This window comes from Pelophylax lessonae, assembly GCF_965119305.1.
Source record: "Pelophylax lessonae genome assembly, chromosome: 3".
Classification (NCBI taxonomy): domain Eukaryota; kingdom Metazoa; phylum Chordata; class Amphibia; order Anura; family Ranidae; genus Pelophylax; species Pelophylax lessonae.
Genome location: NC_138770.1, coordinates 554,855,844 through 554,869,478, shown reverse-complemented (window position 1 = coordinate 554,869,478; position 13,635 = coordinate 554,855,844). Strand labels below are relative to the sequence as shown.

The following is a 13,635-nucleotide window of genomic DNA, read 5'->3' as shown; positions in this document are numbered from 1 at the left end:
ATGTTACACCGAAAAAATTGATACCTAACATATCATGCTTTAATATCGTGCACGCTCATGGAATGGTGACACATTTTGGTACCTTAAAATCTCCGTAAACGACAATTTAAAAATGTATACAGGTTACCAGTTTAGAGTTATAAAGTGGGTCTAGTGCTAGAATTATTGCCCTAGCTCTAACAATCGCAGCGATACCTCACATGTGTGGTTTGAATACAGTTTACATATGTGGGCACGACTTGTGAATGCGTTCGCTTCTACGTTCTGCGTTTATGCAAGCGAGCTAGAAGGGACAGGGCGCTTTCAATTTTTTTTTTTCCTTATTTATTTTACTTTTTATTTAAAAAAAAAAAGTTGATCACTTTTATTCATATTACAAGGAATGTAAACATCCCTTGTAATAGAAAAAAGCAGGACAGGTTCTCTTTAATGTGAGATCTGGGGTCAAAACCTCACATCTCACATTTACACTTAAAGTAAGTGACGTTTGATGTTGTGCTGGTCCTCCAAGGCCATAGAGTTGAGTGGGGGCCATCTTGCCCTCACTCCCTGCCCATCTGCCCGGGGGATCGGATAGTTTTCCCTGCTACCAACGGTTCCAGTAAGCTGGGAAAACGACCGGAAAGTAGCGGGAGGGGGGTGGTCACCTCTCCGGCCGCCCATAAATGTGATTCCGTAGCAAACCTGCCTCTGGAACTACTTTTATGGTAAAGGGGACCGCCCGCTGTGTAAAAAAATACTGGGGTAGCTGCCATAACCCCTGTATTTATCTCCAAAGTGGCAACGTAAATACACGGTGGGCAGTCCGAAAGTAGTTAACCCCTAAATATAATGGGACAAAAGACAAAGATATCCTGCCATCTTAAAGATTCAGGCAGAGATGAATGCAAAGTTTGTTGCTAAAAGCACAGTGTCACTATAAACTATTACCATACGGGATTCATACCTTGCGTCACAACCACTAGAACATAACAGGCGATATCTAGAGATGTGTTTTTTAGATGTCATTGTTCAACAAATTCTTTTAAAATTTGGTAGACATTTGTTTAGGTTTATTTATTGCTATGTTGCTACCAACATACATTTGGTTAAAGGTGTCCCTTTCTTTCACTTTAGCATGTGCCATTACAAACTCTGGTGAAGTTTATGATTGACATTGCTACTGGAATGGAGTACCTCAGCAACAAAAACTTTCTACACAGGGACTTGGCCGCCCGTAACTGCATGTAAGTAATGACACGGAGCTTTCTCAGCCAGCTCTGTTCAGATACAGTATGGTATATTTCTGTAACCAAATTAGGTTGTAATAAAGGATAATCAGGGATTTTCAGCAGAAACTTCCTGAATGATGTTGCTGGGTACCAGACTCATAACAATACAAATCAACAGAGCTTTATTTCTCAGAGAATAGGTGCAGGGACACACCCCTTTTGAGTCACCCCTTGTCTCCGCCCCCTACCAACCTCCGAGTACCATTCTTTGGTTCCACCCCCTACCCACCTCTTTTAGAGAACACAGAACCAAGTATTATTTTGTGGTGTTAAGTAATTTGTATGCAATTTGTTAATGATAACAAAAATACCCCCCCATCCAGCCAATTAGATCCCCTCAGCAATAACAGATCCACCCAGCAAAAATAGATCTCCCCCAGCAACAATAGACTTCACCCCAGCAGCAATTGATCCCCTCAGCAATAATAGATCCTCCAGCAACAATATATCCCCCAAGCAAAAAAGAAAATCCCCCATTCCAGCAACAATAGATTCCCCAGCAACAATAGACCCCTGACACAACATTATACCCCCCTCCCCCCAGCAACAACAACAGGCCACCTGTTACAAAATACCACCTCAGCAATAATAGACCCCCCTGCAGATCTTCCAGCAGAAAGCAACAATAGACCTCTCCCTCAACAGGAGATCCCTCCCAGCAACAACTGACCCCTTAGCAACATAAGATGCCCCCAGACAAAAATAGATCCCACCAGTTGCAATTGATCCCCCATCAGCCAGCATCATAGACCCTCCAGCATCCCTTGCCATTACATGAATTCAGCGCTGGCAGTGTCAGATCTTCGGTTCCCCCACTTTCCAGTTGAAAAAACCCTGCAAAAAAATAACATTCCCCCCCCCCCCCCGAATATTAAAGCCTTCTAATCTCATCTTTTTTTGTGGCTATTTTTTTAGGTTCTAGATTCTGAAAACCCTTAGAGGTCTGTTTATAAATGTTTTCACATAAGATTCATACAGTTTTCACTCAACATTTAAACTTTTTTTTAAAGTTGGATTCAACTGGTAAATGTATGAATCCTGGGTGAACGTTATCTGACTCTTTTGTGAAAACGTCATAGACCTCTTAGTTTTCCAGACATGGTTTATATAACTGAAAACAGCGAACTCCATATGCAGAGATAGAAGCACAGGTCAGTGGGGTAAATTTGGTGAATGCGGATCAGCATGTGTCTGGAAAATGCAGAGGTATGAAATTAGCACATTTGGTTATTGCATTTCAACCTTGTGTTTGTAGTCTCTTTGAGAGCCACATTGTGGGCTACACAGAAATATCAGCCTCAACTTGCCATACACTGGTACATTTTCAAACAAATGTACAAAGATTCTCATTAGTTCATTTGATGACTTGCTGAATGATGTTTAAAAGTACTTCAAAAATGTTTGCTTTGAACATTTGATTTTGAAGTGAATGCACTGTTAGAAATGTAATTGTTTGAAAGACATTTTCCATGCTGCTGCTATAAATTTTCTCATCACTGCCTCCACTAACAATTAGAAAGTTGAACAAATGTTCTTAAAATGAAAATTTCGAACAAAATTCTATTAGTGTATGGCCAGCTTTAGTTATAGTTTCACAAAAGAAGTGTTGGTGGAGTGCAGGACCAAGGGTTGGTATAAGTGAGGTATGATCTTCAGCTTCTAGAAGCAACTCTCTATCATATTGAGAATCCCTATGGGTCCCCAGGAATAGCCAAACTGTGCAAAGGCTAAGAGTGCCGCACATGTGTCCAGTATTCAAATATTAATCTTCATAGAAGACCAAAAGGTAAAATCAATGCTTTTCATGGGCTTCCAGCTCCCATCCTCAACAGGAATTAAATGTGGTGTAGGAGAAAATACTGGAGAATAATAAAACAATTAGAATAGTGGCAGTGTGGCTCTAGTCTGACAGATAGTCTTAGCCTCTGTTACGTGAATACATTTTGCTAAAAGTTTTTGTTTGCTTCTCTTGATTACTAGGTTGAGAGATGATATGACTGTCTGCGTTGCTGACTTTGGGCTGTCTAAAAAAATATACAGTGGTGATTATTACCGCCAGGGACGTATTGCTAAGATGCCGGTGAAGTGGATTGCTGTGGAAAGCCTCGCTGATCGTATCTACACAGTCAAAAGTGACGTGGTATGATATTAGTTTACCTAATTTAGAAAATAATGTCTTTTCTCTAATGACAGTAGCAAATGTTCAATTATATGCCTGACCATTGCTCCCAGCTTCTGTTTGCCAACAACTGTCAATGCTGACTATATATGTAGGGTATTTTTGCTTATGCTTTACTACATTACATATTTCAATGCCACTAATGACTGTAAACATAGAATTTAATATAGAGGATATACAGTATATCGTTAAAAAAGTCATTCCATCCACAGTAATAGTCCGCCAGCAGATCTGTATGCTCAGCAGGGGATCTCTCCGCTGTTCCCCGCTGAGAAGGTGGATGACAGGTCCGTGTCCGCTCCACTGATGCAGAATGGACACAGACACAGCCTGCTGTCCTCTATGGGCTGTTAGATGGCAAGGGACCGCCTGGCCATTTCCATCTGACTGTCATTGGATCCGATCTGCCAGATGGATGGGGAACGATCCCCCTCCGACTGTTTTTAGCAGACAGGATCGGATCGGATCTCGGCGGGTTTTAACGGACACATATCCCTTGACATCGGCCCATCCATGGGTGGTTCCATCTTCAGATGGACCTGATCGGTCCACCTGTGTGAAAAGGGCCTTTAGTGCATTTAAAGATATGGCATTCTAAACCAGTTTCTAATCCAGTAACTATGTGATGCAAGAGCCCCATGAATTAAACCAACATTTTTTACCTACCTTTAGTCAGCCAAATCCCCTTTCAATTGTTTCTCACAAGCACCCCCTCCCAGACTCTGCAGCCAAACCTAGGAGGGTTTCAGTACCACAGTCAGTTCTACCAATCCAGAAAGTAGTGGATAGTAACTAGGTGTGGCCAGCTGTCTGTGGCTTGTCAATCAGCAGTGACAATGCTAATAGCTACGCCCTCTGCAAAGTCTTCTCATCCCAATGTAGTACAATGTGTCACCACCTACATGAGGGGCAACAGTGCTTTGAATTCAGTAACAGTTCACTAGCAAAGTGTGAGACTTTAGGTAAGTAAGAGTAAGTAAGAGTAAGTGTAAATGCTGCACCACATACTTTTTTTTTTCAATGGGAGGCCATAGTTCTACTTTAAAGTGGTTGTAAACCTCAGACATGAAAAATGAACAAAGCATATCCCTATGTAGTGTTTACTTGTCTCAATCCAGAGCACTAAGGGGGAGATTTACTAAAACTGGAGCAATCAGAAACTGGTGCAGCTGTGCATGGTAGTCAATCAGCTTCTAAGGTCAACTTGTTGAAATTAGCTTTGACGATAAATCCTAGAAGCTGATCGGTTTCTATGCAGAAGCGCCCCAGATTTTGCACACTTTAGTTTTAGTAAATCTCCCCCACAGTTTCATTTCTGTCCGCTGTCTCATTCCTCTGCTATCTGCATGAGCAACTTCTGACAAGTTTTCCTGATACCAAGAGAAAAATGGTGACAGGGGAGGGATCTCCACATGATTGACAACCTCAACTCTGCTGTGTGAAGGAGGTGTGGCCCTTCCCGCCAATCAGCTCTCATTGTTCTCCTCACTGAGTGTAACGTCAGCTGTAGATAGACAGGTACAACTTATGTAGGAGGATTTTTTAAATCTCTGTGTATCATCTGAGGCCTCTCACTTCACTGGGTAAATGTGAGGGTTTACAACCACTTTAAGTCATAGGTGGAGCCTAATGGGCTGAGTCTATCCCTGGCTTATTGCATATCTTGGATAATTCCTCACTGTTCTTTTCTCCTGGGAGTTATGAGTGTTCCTGCTTAGATTTGTGTATTCTAGCAGCTTTTGTTGCATTTCCCTTACTATAAAATTAAAATCAAGCAGGCAAGAGTGGAAGACTCTCATATTGATCACTTAGCAATTTGCAGGTATAATAACTGATGCACATGTCTTACCAATAGGGTGCCTGAGAGATATAACAAACTGTCAGTTGATTTCTCCAACATCTACCAACACTGAAAAAGAATGTTTAAACGTTCTTTACTTCCTGTTCATGGTAAAAAATTCTAGTAATCGCCATATAGATAATTGCTTCCTATGTACAGTTCCCCCTACATTTCTTATTTATGCAGTGCAACCTAGGTAAAGCTTAACATTCTACTGCAAGTATAATGTTACTCATGATTCGTTTCTAAGAGGCACGAACCTGACACGCAACAACCTCTATTTACTCTAGTACAGTATGTCATTTCAAATGGATGAATAAAAATAATGAATAATAGGTTTACATTCTAGTATACCCTGCACAGTTTTAATATATACATACCGGTAACTGGCTGCAGTAATACAGTTTTATTAGAAAAATACTGACATATTTTAATATTTAATTATTATTTTAAGCTGAAAGCTGGTTTATTATAATTCTGAGTACAATATGATTCTTTCATAATTATAAGGATCTATGTTCATTTCTTGCTGTGTATCCGATTGTGATTCCCTAATTTCTAAATATATCCAAAATGAAATAATAAAAATGTAATTTCCTGCTCATTACAGACCTCAGCAGGACACATGATCAAAGAAAACAAAAAGGGCGCACCGACCTAGCGCATTATCCTCAGTAGAAGGCTTTATTTATGTAACAATAAAAAATGGCTACTCACAGACGTAGATGAAAATACATCATATCAAGCTAGATTGCTCCAATGTCCGGCTGTAGTCCATACAATCGTTCATAATCGATATGATGACGGCTGACGCGTTTCGAGGCCTAGCCTCTTCCTCAGAGCCCAATGTGGATATTGCCTTCCATTTCTTTTTGGTAGTTGGCCTTAGTACGCAGTAACATGAAGTGTTTTTTTTCAAATCCTAAAGCTGAACTCCAGACAGATTATAACGCACCAATGAAAGCAGCTATATACCCCTTAAGAGAAATATAATTGTATTGTAAATTGCAGCTAGTAGAAGTATCTGAAATGGAGGTATTGGCTTCTTGCTATATCGTGCACAACAGTAGATTGAATATGGGGCAGCACTAGGAGCCAATAAGGTGTGCTGCATGCACATGTGCTGACAAGGCGAGGGAGCAGGGGGTGAACTGCTGCTGCTCCCTCGCTGTCCAATCATAGGTTGGGGGTGGGGAAGTGACCTAGCTTTATTGCTCAATTAAGGAGGAGACTAAGGCCTTGTTCACATGGGCCTACTTAAAGCGGCGCTCAACCCAAAAGGGGAAGCTCCACTTGTCTGCACCCTCCACTGCCACATTTGGCACTTTTTGGGGAGGAGCAGATACCAGGTTTTGACAAGTACCCTCTCTCACATCCAGTTAAGATCTCAGATTGGTGATCTACATGCATTTCGAGCCCCTCCTCCACCCCCCCAATTGCCTTCTGGGAGACACACAGGCCCCAGAAGACAACGGGACCATTCAGAAAGCGCAGCGTGACTCGCGCATACTCAGTAGTTTACTCAGTAGGCTTCACTGCTGGTTTCCCTTACTTTCAATGCCGGCGCCTGCACCCGAAACTGATTGACGAATTGGCTCGGGCAACTCGCGGGATCTCTGGACAGGTGAGTGTCCTTATACTGGACTGGTGCTCCTCTTTAAGTGTGTGCCCGTGTAAGGAATGTGTTTGCCTGTACAGGGATGCCATAGGTGTCCTGTGCATCTGTGCAGGCAGTCCCATTCATGTCAATTGCAATGCATTGGCTGCACGGACACAGCCACTGCTCCCAATTATATAGCTGTGCAGGTGCATGGCCCCCGAATGCAGACAGTATGACAAACTGGGAGCAGTGGCTGTGTCTGCACACCTGCTGCATCCCAATTGGCATGAATTAAAATGCCTCATTTCTCAGCTAAGCACACCCTCCTTCTTGCATTCCTAAACTAAGGGCAGATGGATTCATGTAAATGCTACATGAATCATTTACCCTTACTCAAGATGGCTGCGGCTAGGAATGCTGGGTGGGGGAGTGTTTTTCAACGTGAGTTCTCAACAAAATAAAGCATGGAGACTTGGATGGAGTAGTGAGTTTAGTTTAGATATTACAAATGGAATAAATACTGTTCTCAGTTTGTGGTGGTTAGATACAGTTGAGTTCTGTGTTAAGAACGAAAGGGAATGTTCCACTTAGCTCTTTTTTCACACTTGAAACACGTCCTCCACTTGTCTCTTTAACATGCATACATAATCTCTTATATACAGATTACTTGATGCTATTACCTATTTTGGTTTTATTTTGTGTTTAGCTTTACATGCATTTACACATCTGTATTTGTTATCGCTAACAGCTTTTGAAAATATGGAGATTTTTTTCATTTACTGCAACTGAAGTCTGTTTGTTTCCTTTTGCTACTATGAAACTGTGGATTTTTTAGCCTATTGCTAATCATTTTTATTAAGTTATGGAACTATTTCTGATGATAACATACTCCTTTTTTTTTAGTTAGTACACTTTTATTTATTAGCTGATACATTCATTGAGGATTTGTTCTTATATGTTTTTTTATTATAAATGCATTCAAATAAATGACATTTTGTACAACTATTAGCTTTGAAGTAGAGGAATTTATGTGTTCCTGTGTACTTGTTTTAATTATTATTTGTAAATACAAGTATTTATTTTACTAGTGTTAAACATCCCTTGTGTTCCTTTTTTGTCTTTTACAGTATTTGTGTTCCCTGAAAAATAAAAATAAAATCATATTTAACCACTTACTACCCACCCACCGTCAAATGACGGCGGAGCGGTGTAGCTATTATCCTGGAATGCCGTCATATGACGGCGCACCAGAACAGCCTCTCTCGCACGCCCCTGGGGGCAAGCGGAGCGGCGATAGTGACCGCGCCGTGTCCCGATCAATGACATGACTCTTTACCCATGTGATCGGCTGTGTCCAATCACAGCCAGTCACATGTAAATGAGGAAGTGCGTTATTTGGCTCTCCTCGCCTCACACTGTCAGTGTGTGAGGCGAGGAGAGCCGATCAGCGGCTCTTTCTCACAGGGGAGACAAAAACAGGTAATCAGGGCATTGATCATCAGTGCCCTGATTACACAAAATGTAAATAAAGTGCCAGTTACTGCCCAGCATCAGTGCCCACAGTGCCTGCCATCAGTGCCCATAGTGCTGCCAGTCAGTGCCCATCAGTGCCTGCTCATCTAGGCACTGACTGGCAGCACTATGGGCACTGATTGTGGGCACTGATGGTGCTGCCCATCAGTTCTCATCAGTGCCACCCGTCAGTGCCCATCAGTGCCACCCGTCAGTGTCCATCAGTGCCACCTCTCAGTGCCCATAAGTACCACCTCTGTGCCCATCAGTGCCACCTCTCAGTGCCCATCAGTGCCACCTATCAGTGCTCATCAGTGCCACCTAACAGTGCTCATCAGTGCCGCCTATCAGTGCCACCTATCACTGCCCATCAGTGCGGCATATTAGTACCTCCTCATCAGTGCCCATAAGTGCCACCTCATCAGTGCCCATCAGTGCCACCTCATCGGTGCACATCAGTGAAGGAGAAAAATGTATTTATTTTCAAAATTTACTCACAGAAAATAAGAAAAACTTTTTTTTTTTTTTTTCAAAATTTTCTGTCTTTTTTCTTTTTTGTAAGAAAAAAAAAACCCTAGAGATGATAAAATACCACCAAAAGAAAGCTCTATTTGTGTGAAAAAAATGATAAAAATTTCATATGGGTAAAGTGTAGCAGGACCGCGCAATTGTCATTCAAAGTGTGAGAGCACTGAAAGCTGAAAATTGGCCTGGGCATGAAGGGGGTGAAAGTGCACTGTAGGCAAGTGGTTAATCATTCTGATCTGTATTGATCAATTCTTTTGGCACTGTGCTGCCTTTTGCACTCCAAAATTATCTCAGTATCTCAGTTATATGCCCTAGTTTACTTTTTATATGTACAATTTAACATTCTTCATCTGATGAATGACTATAGAAAAAATGTTTATAATGGGAAGATCAGATGTACAGGCTTAGGAATTCAAGTGCAGGTGTCCCACCTACAGGGTTCCCTGTAGATAATTATGAATAAACTGTTCTAACCATTGCTGTGGACTTGAGTGGATGTGTTGGGATTATTCCACCCCAGAAATGCCACCTTTTTTTTATAAATGATTTCCAGACTTAGCATCCTAAAGCGTTTATTACCCCAAATCTTCATATTCCTGATATGTGCCTGCTGTACCATGTACTCATATAAAAGTATCCTGTTCTCTTTGCATTGCTTCCGTAATGTGAAATCCCTGGTGTTGCTGCTAGTCCCTCTGCTTTCCTATTAAAAACTGACCACACTAAGCAGGAGAACACTCCATGGTCAGTTCTCTAGCTGTGCTGGGTACTGCTTTCCTCCAATGATCAGACTTGCTCTGACACACCCCCCGCTGTGCAACCATTTACCATTTATCTCAGTGTGCTGCTGCTTCTCCTTCCCCCAGCTCTTATGCAGCTGAGAACAAAGGGAATGTGATCACTTATAAAAAAAAGGGAAAAAGGGTATTTATAATGTATTTTTATATCCATACAAAAATGTTTTGCATTTAATTTCTATTTTAAACTGAATAGGTTGTTTTACAAGATGATCATTTACAATCACTTTAAAAGAAATGCAGCTTCTGGTCATGCTGTATGGATGTTGTTGTCCTCTTACATAATCTCCTGGAACATTCTACTTTGTTACTTCCAAACCCTTTGCAATGTTAATTGTTGTTTCTGTGATCAACATGAGTGGGGTAGTGGGTAACTGACCTTTACAGTGAAAGGACTTATTCATGGCTTCTGGAAATATCATCCTCCTTCTTTTGTGTTTTATCTCCAGTGGGCGTTCGGAATCACAATGTGGGAAATCACAACCAGAGGCATGACTCCATATCCCGGGGTCCAGAACCATGAAATATATGACTATTTACTCCAAGGCCATAGGTTAAAGCAGCCAGCAGACTGCCTGGATGAGCTGTAAGTACTGAATTCTGCAGAATGAAATAGATATAATTACCGCACACTTATGTTTCAGCGCATATAATGTTCAGCTTGTTTCAGGAAGAAAATCTTTACCAGTATAAAAGACTGACTTTTCAGAAAAAAAAACTTCTATCCCTTTTAATCATAACAACGTCGTTAGGTCACACATCATGAATTACAGCCCTGTACCGCAGCCCTAACCTGTAGACACCAAGGAGGATTAAGTTCCAGACTTTGTAAACAAGCCACTTCTGGGCTTTTCTTTTTATCCTATTTTCTAAATCTTCAAGCATTTAAAATCCAAATGGTCAAAATGCATCTCTTATGATGGAATGTGGGGGGGGGGGGGGTGATTTGAGCTTTCCAGGATTCTTGGCTCTTAGCTTGATAAAGCATCCTGGGTAATTCAAATAATCCCTGATATGCTCCATCAAAAGCTATTTTATTTTTGATATCGTGACCATGTGGATTTTGCTTGAAAATGTAAATAAATCATATTATTTAAAAAACAATAAGTTAAAAAATAGCAACACTAATAATAATCATCGTAATAATGATAGTACTAGAAATAGTGTTGGGACATATTGTGAAAGTCTGTCATTGTTAATTATAATCATTTAAAGCGGTTGTAAACCCTAAAACATAAAAAAAAAAAAAAAAAAAAAACCTGCAAGACAAAGGCATAATGAGCTAGTATGCATCGCATACTAGCCCATTATGTATTACTTACCTCAGAACGAAGCCCCGACACGGACCCCCGGACATCGCTGCGGGCGCTGCAATGATCCCTCGCCTTCTCTTCCGGGTTCGGCGGCTCCGGCGCGGTGATTGGCCAGAAGAGACGGCTCCGGCGCGATGATTGGCCGGAGCCGCGATGACGTCACTCCCGCACATGCGCGCGGGAGTGATTTTTCCGGCAAGCTCCCGGCAAGTTAATTGAAGGTCCCCCCGGACCTTCAGAGCGCATGCATGTAAACCGTGCCGGTTTAGGAGATATTATTTGTACCTGCAGGTAAGCCTTATTATAGGCTTACCTGTAGGTTAAAGTGCCAAAAAGCGGGATACTACCGCTTTAAGACATTATTTTTAGTCTGAATAATAGCCCCAATAAGAAAGGTACCAGATTTTAATAGAAACATTTTATCTTATAAGTATTGGTACTGATAACCATGTTGCTATAATTCACACAACCCAGCATTGGTCAGGTGGCCCAGATACTTTACTTCAGGGCTTTTTTTCCAAGAAAATAGGTGGGGAACTCAACCATGACACTGCACCTCGGGCACCTGCATCTCCCTTGTCTCCATCCTGTACTGAGTGGGAGCTGCTCAGGAGATCAGACCTGTGCGAGCCACTGGGAGACAAGCTATCACTTCTGAACACATAAGCCGGACTTCTGTGTTTACGAGTGATAGAGGTAGGCAGGGAGCATTCTGCCTAAGCCAGAAGTGGTGGAACTGATTTATACCAAGTTCCAGCTGAAAAAAAGCCCCGCTTGCAGTATAACCGATTTTTTTAAGACCTTACTGGTCCGAAAGCAAGCCAAATTTATTAGATGGGGCCAGATAAAAAGGATGGCAATAGAAGTAATTGTACAATGTCCACATAAAGCGATAATTGTGGTATGAATAGATTTGCAATTCTGTCTTATTTGATTTCTATACTTTGATGATTCCTCCATGATAAGCTGGTGGTGAAACTAGCAGAAGCATATAAGCCACACTTTCCCCTTCCTTCCTCCATATACAAAGCATTAATGCTCATGAGATCTGAGCATTTATGTTTTTGGTGCTTTTATGACAGACAACTCAAGCAGAACTAGGAATTTTGTTAGTGATGTACAAATAGATGATCTTTTATGTCTCATAGACAGTGGACATAAACTGGTTTTATGACATGATGAACAATTCAAAGAAAGGTAACTTTGATGACACTGTTCTATTTTCTTAACCAGGTATGAACTTATGTACATTTGCTGGAGACCTGACCCGGCTAACAGACCTACATTCACAGAATTAAAGCATGATTTACAGAAATTTCTTCAGGGATTACCCCCTGCAACGGAGAAGGAAGATGTCATTTATATCAACACCAGCTTACCAGAAGGCAGTGAACTCCTGACCCAAGACCCAGAGATCAGCAATATGCAAATTGATGTGGATTCCCAGTATGTACATATTACTCCTGGATCTGACTCCAACATTGTGGTCGTGGAGGTCCATGGAAATCATATAGATGAACAGCGATATATTTTGGAAGGAGCATCTGATGAGCAGGGTGGGGAGCCAGAACAAGCCAGCGCTCCACTATTACATGACAGTTTGTCACGAAACAAAGCTCCATGGTGTGAAAGCGATACCCTTCTGGATGGTAACTCATTGACTGAGGAACTTCTCTATGCAGATGATTCTGCAGAAGACTCTGAAATTGCAGTATAGAACAATAATCTAATACTGAACATTTGGCCCTCCTCTAAGAAAGACTTAATCACAGCTGCTCTTATTTCCTGAATAGGGATACTTAATTCATAGCTTCCACTTTTTATCCTGTGGAGAAATGTTCTGGCGTTGAACAAATGTAAATACCACTCATTGTTCTGTACAGAGACAAATATATGTCATTTGTATATATATATATATGGAAAACATAGATTCTTACTGATGCAATAGAAAAAAAGATGTAAATACTCATAGTGTATATACGATTATAAGGGCTACAGGGAGTATTTGCAATGAATTAGGCTTGTGCCTTTGAAAAACCCAAACAGTATAATGCTCAGTATAAAACGTGCAGGCAATGTGAAATAGGCTGGGGCTAAGACTGCGTATGATAGTTGCAGTATATTTTTAGCCAGGCCTCCCAAAAGATTGCCATGAACTCAGTCTTGGTTTTATTGGATAAAAAAATGTGTTAGCATTTTAAACACGATTAACCTCATGGCATTAAATACAGATAATATGCACATTCAGGAGCACAGGCATTTGTACCCTATAGATTTAAATCTTCACTTGCATTGTGTTAGAGGAGCTAGAAATCTTGTTTGTTTGAGATCAAACTCAATATAATAACATGGAAACCCTGCTGCAGCTCCTAGGTTTTTTCAGAGCACAAAGCTTAAAGTGGAACTAAACCCTTCCATCCAAAGTGTAATTAAACCCAGAATATAAAAAAACAATCAGTACATGTTATATAACAGAGTGCTTATATTCACAAAGCCACAAAAGCATTTGTTTTGTGTAGAGTGAAATATAAGTGGTTGATCCTGCCTTCAGCTGTCCCTCCCATCTTCTCTACGTCCCCACTGCAGGTTGAGATT

At 41.1% G+C, this 13,635-nt stretch overlaps 1 protein-coding gene across 2 annotated transcripts in view; it reads left to right on the top strand.

Annotated features, from left to right (window-relative positions):
* MERTK (MER proto-oncogene, tyrosine kinase) overlaps window positions 1–13,156 on the top strand; it is a 171,426-nt gene extending 158,270 nt beyond the window's left edge. For both annotated transcript variants that reach the window (XM_082251929.1, XM_082251928.1), the window contains exons 16-19: window positions 1,117–1,226; window positions 3,252–3,411; window positions 10,177–10,313; window positions 12,274–13,156. In XM_082251929.1, the coding sequence (XP_082108055.1) occupies window positions 1,117–1,226; window positions 3,252–3,411; window positions 10,177–10,313; window positions 12,274–12,757 (891 nt within the window). In that variant the 3' untranslated portion in view covers window positions 12,758–13,156. The remainder of the gene's footprint in view (window positions 1–1,116; window positions 1,227–3,251; window positions 3,412–10,176; window positions 10,314–12,273) is intronic.
* The last annotated feature ends 479 nt before the right edge of the window (window positions 13,157–13,635 follow it).